Source organism: Nicrophorus vespilloides, unplaced genomic scaffold (assembly GCF_001412225.1).
Source record: "Nicrophorus vespilloides isolate i.1.1-1 unplaced genomic scaffold, Nicve_v1.0, whole genome shotgun sequence".
NCBI classification, from domain to species: domain Eukaryota; kingdom Metazoa; phylum Arthropoda; class Insecta; order Coleoptera; family Silphidae; genus Nicrophorus; species Nicrophorus vespilloides.
The window spans coordinates 79,621-89,557 of record NW_017099943.1 but is presented as its reverse complement, the minus strand read 5'-3'; the positions used below and the strand labels follow the sequence as shown (position 1 = coordinate 89,557).

General features: G+C 34.4%; 1 protein-coding gene across 1 annotated transcript; it reads left to right on the top strand.

The window, feature by feature from the left end:
• The first annotated feature begins 1,321 nt into the window (after nucleotides 1-1,321).
• Nucleotides 1,322-8,107, top strand: LOC108566236 (homeobox protein HMX3-like). Its single transcript, XM_017926032.1, has 3 exons — nucleotides 1,322-2,089; nucleotides 6,543-6,688; nucleotides 7,025-8,107. Exons 1-3 carry the CDS (start codon nucleotides 1,704-1,706, stop codon nucleotides 7,849-7,851), a joined length of 1,359 nt encoding a protein of 452 aa, XP_017781521.1. The 5' UTR covers nucleotides 1,322-1,703; the 3' UTR covers nucleotides 7,852-8,107.
• The last annotated feature ends 1,830 nt before the right edge of the window (nucleotides 8,108-9,937 follow it).

Below are 9,937 nucleotides of genomic sequence, written 5' to 3'. Positions count from 1 at the left end.
CATGTTACTTTTATATTTAGTTAAATACAATTCAATAATATTATAAAATTAGTTTTTTTTTAGAAATATATGCATTAATATGTAATATTAATACAAATAATGACTAAATACATTTGAAAATATCAAAATAACTAAAAAAAAATAAGCTTTTAATTAAGAAAAAAGTGTAAAGTACAAATAACTGTTTTTTTTTCTTCTTCTTTAAGACTCACAATTCTTGAAATTTTTCATTTAAATATTTTGAAAGAAACATAAAAACATGTTACTTTTATATTTAGTTAAATACAATTCAATAATATTATAAAATTAGTTTATTTTTTTAGAAATAAATGCATTAATATATAATATTAATACAAATAAGGACTAAATACATTTGAAAATATCAAAATAACCGTTAGTGTAACTAAAAAAAATAAGCTTTTAATTAAGAAAAATACGAAAATTTTAATTTGCAAATATTTCGAAAGTTTTGTGAAAGTTTGAAATTAATATAATTATTTCTTTGTTTAGAAATATATGTAAATAAATGTAAGTAAACGATTTTGATTCTTAAATTTATTTATTATCTTAATGAAATAATATTTACTATATAAATCAGTATTAGAATTAAGTGAGTGAAATTGTATTTACCTTCTAATGTTGTTATATAATTATTGTAATTATATGGTGTGAATATTGTGTAAAAGGTGTTTGAGTTGAAGAGACTTGTGTGTGAAGCGAGCGAGCGAGCGAGCGAGAAAGTTTGGACTTTGGAGAAGACGGGTTTCTCATGTTTATAAATGATTATCGGAACGTGTTATCTTGTGTAGTATGTGTGTGTGTGTGTGTATCGTAATTTGGTAAGCGATGAAGATATTTACAAAATTCCGGAGACTAAACACGTAATGGGTAACTAAGTAGCATTAAGGTGGCGTTGAAGAGAGTGAGAGAGAGAGAGGGACTCTGGGGGCGTCGCACGAGCGGAACGAGGACGGGTTTCATCCCTTGGAAGAGAGATGAATTCATGTGTGTTAACCCTCCTTCCCCCCTACCCTCGCCATGCCTTCAGCCCACCCCTCCCCACAGCGCGCACACACAGACGCTGTGTGTGTGAGCATGTGTGCGTTTACACACGCACACCGTGTGCGCCCCACCGCCCCCTTCCCCGCAGCTACTATAGCATCAGCAGCGGCAGCAGTGTGTCCCTTGTAACGGTTTAACAGGGTGTAAGGGAATAACAAGGGACGGACATATCTGTAATGTCATTTGTGGAAGTGAAAAGTTTGAGCCGAAGCTGAAATGGGGGGTGTTTCAGTCCGGAGTCCGGGAGGTGTGGTCCTTAATAAAACCGCCCCTATCGTCAACTACGGTGTAAACATTTACCACAAGCATCAGTCGCTTTTCGGACAAACGGTGGTTGTCTTTATATTTATTAATGCTGTCCACCGCTCTTAAAACACACACACATACACAACATCAGAGGCAACAGTAGCAACAACAACAATAACAACAACAACAACAGAAGTAGCAGTAGTCGCACAACAGTTACACAACCACCACGGTGTGCGTCTGTGCACCGCCAGTATTTCGCACGGTGCAACCCCGACGAGAGGACGTGTCGGAAGAAGACCCGAGTGATTATCGTATTCAAAAACCAAGTGGTGTTTGCTTACAAAGTGGAACTTTTAGTATTTATAAAGAAAAAAGAAATAATTATTAATAAGATGAACCCAGTGCGAGATATGTCGTCGCCGGTGAAAGAGATCGAAGTGAACGTCGTCTCCAGTCCGGAGTCGACGAGTAGAACGGGATCACCGGAACCGGACTTCCGTATTATCAATCACGTCGCCGGCGCCGCGACGCCGACCCTCACGTGTTACCCGGTGATCAAGCAGACCGTCGAGGATGATCAGAAGAGCGACCAGAAGGACAACACCAAAGGAACGCAGCCGAAGAACACCGGCGCCTCCACCAACTTCTCGATATCCAGCATCCTCAGCCGCGCCGAACCCGTCGCCAAGAAGAACGGATTCCTCGGCATCCAAGCCACGCATCAGCAGACTTTAGAAGCGGCCATCACGAATTCCACGGATAATGCGATGCTCTCTAGGTAAGAATACAATTCCATACCAAAAAAATACACACAAAAATCACCATCGAAGTTAAGTGAACTAATTACAAAATGAAATTACACTCACCGCAAAATTACCTAGAAATCAATCTCAAAACATACAAATTTTCATCGCAGTTACGTAATTTGAAAAAAAATACAAACAGAAATATAATAAATTCTTTCCGCCCTTAAATTTATTATTTATTCTAAACCTTCATTAAAAATTACCTAACAATACACAAATTATTTTTTTATAAACTTTTACAAAAGATTGTATATTTTTCTTTTATTTATATAGAAAAGTCAAATTTTACAACATTTCTTAAATCATGATTCAATATTGCGTAATAAAATAATCCTACATACTATTATTACTAGATTTAATTAGTTGTATAAAGATAAACTAACTGTTTAAATAAATGAAAATCCGATAAAAATAAAATAATTTCAATAATTTATGAATAGAAAGGCAACAAATGAAAATACGCTGACAAAACAATTATAGAAGAAAATAAATTAGTAACATTAATTCTATGTTTTAAAAGTTACATGAATTTAAAGTTGTAAATAATAATTTGAATAATTAACTTGTAATATTTAAATGCATTTTAATAATTACATTAAATTATATCTTTTTTTTTTCCATACGAGTTTAAATTTAATATGAAATAAAATAAATTAAATATATCTGTTTTACGCTCGAAATAATTATAGTTTTTATATAATATAATTGAAATGTTAAATGGAAAACGTTCAAATTTAATTGTTTACATAATAAAATAATTCATTTATACTCAAAAAAAAAACTTACTTTTTATTCAAATACAAACGTAATTTCGTTAATTATAAATTTAGTAGATTTCATTGAATATTTTAATTTGTTTAAAATTAATAGAACGTCTTATTTAATCTTATATTATTTATATAAGCTGAGGCAACTATTTAAATATTTTTGTTGGAATTAAATCGAAAAAAGGCTTAGAAATTTGCGGTGTATACATTTTTACAATACGTCTGAAGATTATGCATGCAAGTGGAAAAGAATATAATCCAAGATTAGCTGAAAAACCCGAAGGCTAAGAAGTCGGAGGAGGTTTTTCGTTTGCGGAAAGCCCGTCGGCTGCCGAGTGAAAAGATTGCCCAGATTTCGCCACGAAGATTCGAGAAGCCCAACAATAACACACTTATCTGCAACAAGAAATAAACCGTCCAATTGACCATTAAAATCACTTACTTTCTAGCCAATTGCAACAATAAAAAAAAATAACCGTAAATAAAACAGACGACTCGAATTCATAAAGAACAATTCTGCCAATTTATTCGTTACATTATTATGAGAACAAAATGAAACGAATATTTATACAATAAATTTTGAAAACAAAAATTGTGCCGTTTAATATTAATAAACAAATAAATTGTTAATTTTTTAACGTAGCTCTTTGTTTCATATGAATTTGGGTTATTTTTATTGTGTGCAGTTAGTTAATTGTGAATGGGCGAAATTAATTTCGAATTTCATTTATTTTTTTTTTTTTTGGAATTCGTTTGCATTTGTAAATTCCCTTCATTGTTTTCTCATCGCTCTGTGTAGGCCGATGTTGTTTTAATGTGTGCACGTACAAAATCGGAATGTTTATGAAATTAACTGACACGAATATAAACGAAAATTATTTATTATTATGTTTTAATAATACATAATTACCCGGCTTCGTTTTAATTAAATTAATTACTATTATATCATTATTTATATTTACCTTCGCGTTTGTTAAATTTATTTCGCGTTGCGTTGCGGCAGACACGGAAACATTTTGGATTTCGTTTTTCGATAAATAAAATAAATTATTCGTTTGATTTCGATACATTTTCAACGGCCGCATGATTTATACGAAACCTTGCATATTTATGAAAAACTTTTGATTCTTTTATATTGACGAAATATTTTTACTTCAGTAAATACACACATTTCAGTAATTTTTAATTAAACTTATTTAACCAATTCATTGTTAAATTAAAGTAAAGAAAAATTGCAAATATAATATTTACTGAAGTTAAAATTCTGAACTTAAAATCAATAAAAAATGCACAAAATATAGACGAAATTAATAAATTTTTAGTTTAGTTTTATAATAAGATTTGATAGTCATAATTTCAAGTAATTTACCGGAAAGTTTTATAATCATTTCAAGTAATTAGGGGGAAGACTTACCAATATAAATTTACATCAATTGTATAAATTGTAAGGAAGAAACTAATTAAGTTAAATCTGCAATTCTTTTCAATTTATTGAAATTTTACTTTCAATTTGTGTAGTTTGATTTGTAATGAATGATTGGAGGTTTTACGTTTTTCTTTTGTGATTAATTATATAATTTAAATGGTAATTACAGTATGATCATTAATGTATGATTAATGACATTATTTAACAAAGAGACGTTACCTTAATATATCGAAGCACATGGATAATTTTAGATGCAAGAAAATCGCCTCGATTATAGTCGGAATGCTGTTAAGTTATGCAAATCGCTTACTTAATATGCAATGTTTATATAACGTTTAACGTCCGAACGCTTGGACACACGGGTTAAAAGGGAAGACGAAGGTGAAGGGAAATGGTTTTGTTTAATTAAAAGCGCGGTGATAAATTCTTTTTGGACTTCCTCTTGTATTGTATACATGACTTTTCCTTCCTTCCTTTCTCCTCATCATCATCATTTGCAGCATATCAATTTTAATGGGGCCCCAAACCATTTAATTCATTCAAAACAAGGCGTGTAATGCAAGATGGTAATCGCCGCTCGTTATCTAAAATCCACCCTTCGCGATGCACCACCAAAACTGAACAACACGAACAACAAAATTATTCAAATTTCCCCTCCCGACCATTTAACCGTCTAATTGCATAATTAAGGGCCTGTCCCTGTTTTTCTATTAATTTATTGGAATCAACGAATCATCCGCATCGTCTTTTCATTGATTATAAATGATGTTATTTTAATTAGCCAAATGATCCGTATATATTATTCAAAATTTACTCGCTTTTCGGTGGGAAAACGCAGGAACACGATCGCATTTCAGTCAAGTCGATTATTTATTGCTACCGGATTTTCGCGTTTACTGTGTGATTTATGCTTTCGATTTTGTGTTTAATGCCCTGTTTGAAGTTTCGCGGATGTTTCAATTGTTACGGTAACAAAAATGTAATCAAATTTTACAAATTTATTGAAAAATATAAATTTATAAAAATAATCAAATTAAAAATTTTTAATTAATAAATATTTACAAAATTTGGTTTTAATTAGCTTTGGAATTTCATTAAAATTACATTGTGATTAAATTATTGAGAAAGTATCAAAATTGTGATTATTGAAATAACGATTCTGTTCATTTTCCGGACAATTCATATCAAAATTACAGCATTTGATGGCAGTTCGTTTCCTTTCATCGTTCGCTTTTGTAACTTTCTTTCTCGCTTTGTCGCGTAGACGGAATGTTGATTAAATTTCGTTTCTTGTTCGGTTTGGGGGGTGGTTTTAAAGCGGAATGAAATTATTTTATTGTGAGAATGTGTGTGTCTGTATATATGTCTATATAAGAAAATGTGTATGCGCGTATGAGTAGAGATAAGGCGCGAGGAATAGAGCGGATTTGTTAGGGGATGATCTCGTAGGGGTGAGGTTTCTTCTGGGTTGGGTAATCTTTTCAAAATCCTCTCCCCCACCGACTCTTCTGCTCTTTCTTTTTTTTTTCTTCTTCATCTCTATATGTATATATATATATTCAGTATGGGAGGGTGCTTTTCTTTCTCTCCTTTTCAGCCCCTCTCGACAACTCGCCAGTTGTCTTCGCATAATAGCGCAGAAAATCACAATCTCCTTTACGTAACAGACAAAAGGGAAATACCAAAATACCGAAGAAACGGAGGGGATAAATATATATATATATTTTTAAGCCTTCACTGAAAACGAGTTGTTTAAATATTTTAATATTTTTTCTTCTTGTTCTTCTGAAAATTTGGTACGGGGATGATGTGTTTTATGCACTGTACGTATGGTAACATGAAAGGGAATGCTATAGTTTGTGTTTTATGGTGAATATACGTGTTGTGTATACGTCGGAAATGTTTATTTGGTAAAATTCCAATATGAAATAAGCTTTGGGAAGAGGTTGTTTATCGATCATGTCACGATATCGAAGCACTTAAAGACCTGAGGGGCTAAAGCCTCTTAGGGAATTCTCGGTCGGAGAGAGCGAGCGAGTTTTCTTCTTCCGCCTTCGTAACTTCGAGACCATCCTTTGAGGAATACTCCAGCTCCTTCCTCTCTCAATCTCTTAGCTTTCTCTCGCTCTCCTCGGGAACACTTAACTCGATGCAAATTTAATGTGCCGCCTCGAGGAACGTCCTCGGGGACTCGCCTGAATCGATATTTCAACGTTCTTTGTTGTTTTCCAGATTAGGCTTGATGTCGCATTTCGGAGCCCTGGCTGCAGCGAGCAGCAGGTACGCAGCCCTCTGCGGTCCCGCCGATCCCAGAAGCATACCTTGGTACTGGGGCAGACTCCAACCGCAGATCCCGCAGGAGAAACCTAGCCCTAACGGTAAATATTCAAGAACAACAACAACTTTGTCGATGCTTTCGAAGCCCTTGAACATCCAGCTGAGTCACGACGAAAAGTAATCATGTAAAATAGAATAATTAAGTTAAACTGAAAAGTGAAGGGGATCAACGTAAAAGTATTTTTATTGTTTCTGGCGATTTTCTCTGTGTGCTTTAAGTAGCGCCGTGAGGCCGTGAAACGCGATCCGCAGTTGCAGGGCCTCCGTCGATTAGACGTAAGCCCTTCGGTGGGGCTTCGGAAACCCGCTTAGATGTTTTTGGCTCGATGGTGTTGTGTACAGCAAATAGTAATCCTTCTACTTCTTTCGTTTTGCAGGTAACTCTATCAACGATGACCAGTCACCTCCGACATCGCCGAGGGACTTCCAGACGAACCTGCAGTCTTCGGAAGGGCACAGAAACAGTCCTCGGGCCTCCTCTCCGTCGGAACAGCACAGGTCACCGGCTGGAAGCCCTCACCATCCATCCATGATCCCTTCATCCCATCCGGCCTTCCTCGACCAGAACTACCTATCCATATCGCGATCGAAGAGTCCCTATAGGGAGTCCGACAACATGGTGATAGACGAAGAGATCGACGACGACGAGAGCGATTACGACAACGATAAAGATAAAAAAGTGCAAGGTTCCAGTCTCAGTCCTGGAAGCTCTCTAGCTAACAAACGCAAGAAGAAGACGCGCACCGTCTTCTCCAGATCTCAAGTATTCCAGCTGGAATCAACCTTCGACATGAAACGCTACCTCTCGAGCTCGGAGCGCGCCGGACTCGCCGCCAGTCTTCATCTCACCGAGACCCAGGTGAAGATCTGGTTCCAGAACAGGAGGAACAAGTGGAAGAGGCAGTTGGCCGCGGAGCTGGAGGCGGCGAACATGGCGCACGCCGCCCAGAGATTGGTCCGCGTTCCGATACTCTACCACGAATCGGCGAACAGGCATCCCTTCGATGCTCAGAGCCACGGCCTAAGTCTTCACCATCCTCTGGAATCCCGGGACAGCGTCAACTCCACCAACAGCTCCGTGGTTACATCACCAGCCGGATATCCGACATCCCTCTACTACCATCATCAAGCGAGCGTCGCTGCGGCCGTGCACAGTCTACCCTCCAGTCCAGTGAGTAGGCCTCCCATGTCCGGATTAGTCTGAAACGACGGATGCTGGTACATACCGCAACCCCCCAAACAAATCTAAGTCAGAACATACCCAATAATAACAGAAAACATTTCATGAGACGCATTGAAAAAAGTACCAAGTACAAAATCAAATATTTTCACAAAAAACAACACGAAAATAAAACAGAAAATAACAATATACATAAATAAACGAATATCTTCGCATATACGGAAGGAAAATTTGGAAAATGTAACACGTTTGTTTAGATATTAAGGAAACCAAAAAAAAAGAAATGATAATGAAGTAAGAAAACATGTGCAAATTTTTATTTATTAACGTCATAGGCCATAGCTATGCTTTGTATATACATCATTGTATTTATTTATTTATTTATTAATTCGAAACCTATTGTAGCTAATTGTATATATATATAATTATTATAATATTAATATATTGAAATAAGAGGAAGGACGGAGCGTAGATGGAGCAGATCTCGAAACGGATGGAATTTGTAAGCAGCTACCACAGTTACCTATCATACCAAAATTATTATTACTAAATTGTAAAACAAAAAAAAAAGCATATTTAATTGTGTAGCCATTGTTGTTACAGTGAATAAATGGATTAGAAAAAAAATATATGAAACAAGAAACTCAATTAATTTATACTTCCCTTAATTCCACTAAATAAATCTAACTTATTTAATACTAATTACATAAACTAGGCATAATTTTACAATACAATCAAATACTTATTTTTTTAATTTGACTAATTAGAAAAAAAAAATCAAATTATTGGGTATAAGCAAAAACAATCAAATTAGTTAAAGTATATTCAATTATGTGAATAAATAATTTGTTGGAATATTTAAATTTTGATATAATATTAAAGTTAATATTTTATAGAAAATCAAACAATGTGCCTTTAATGTTATATAAATAATTAAGTAACAAATTTAAAAAAACAAATTAGAAAAAAATATATATGAAACAAGAATCTCAATTAATTTATACTTCCCTTAATTCCACTAAATGAATCTAACTTATTTAATACTAATTACATAAACTAGGCATAATTTTACTTGGAAATCAATCAAATACTTTTTTTTTAATTTGACTAATTAGAAGAAAAATAATCAAATTATTGGGTATAAGCAAAAACAATCAAATTAGTTAAAGTATATTCAATTATGTGAATAAATAACTTGTTGGAATATTTAAAGTTTGATATAAAATTGAAGTTAATATTTTATAGAAAATCAAACAATATGCCTTTAATGTTATATAAATAATTAAGTAACAAATTTAAAAAAAAAGTAGAAAATAATTCAATAATTACTAAATTGTAACTCGATACCTTTTGTCGTTTTACCAGCTTAAAAAGAGCGACGTTAAATAGTTTGGTAACCCAATAACTAGATTTCATGACCAATTAACTAAATTAAACGTCACTGTATCTCGAGATAACCCTTATCTGCCATTTAAGCAAAGAAGTAATGAATAGGAAAAAGGACTAAAAAAAAAGATAATGATGTTATTATCTGAAACGGCCCGAGGAGAAGAGCCCTTTGAGTGCGGCCGAGCATGAAAGAAGGGAAAAACCTGCCAGATTAAAATTCCAGAAAACGCGTAGGCATTCCACATTCGACTGTTAAAACAAATACCAACCGAAAGGGGTGGCCCCCGAATGATTTACGTCCCTTTACACCTTTGCGCGCACCTGGCTTTGAATCCCTTTTGCATAAAACAATATGCTAATTATTCAATTTGTAATGGATTTTCAAAAGATATTCAAATACTTTCTCACCGTTTCTCCATTTCAAACCTATCCGCTTTTCCTTCAGCATTTTCCTCTTGCGAGGTGCGGTGCAGCAATGCAAACGAAATCGCAGAGGAATAATGGAAAGCCTCGACGTTCGCATTACTCTTTTAATTGCTCCTTTTCGTTTCACAGTGTGTGTGTTTCCATATTTTTTCCTCTCTCTGTCTCTCTATATATATATTCTTTTTGTCCTGCTCCTTCTGCTTCCCTCTTCCATTTTATATTGTTCGGTAAAATAATTGCGCCGGGGAAAACTTTACGGGAGGATAAATTGTTGGAAATTACCAACAATGAGCGC

Bases quoted from the DNA above. Each gene is read 5' to 3' on its own strand.
- LOC108566236 (XM_017926032.1), top strand. From the start codon at position 1,704: ATGAACCCAGTGCGAGATATGTCGTCGCCGGTGAAAGAGATCGAAGTG. The intron at 2,090-6,542 runs GTAAGAATACAA...GTTGTTTTCCAG, and splicing joins GATAATGCGATGCTCTCTAG to ATTAGGCTTGATGTCGCATT. The intron at 6,689-7,024 runs GTAAATATTCAA...TTCGTTTTGCAG, and splicing joins GGAGAAACCTAGCCCTAACG to GTAACTCTATCAACGATGAC.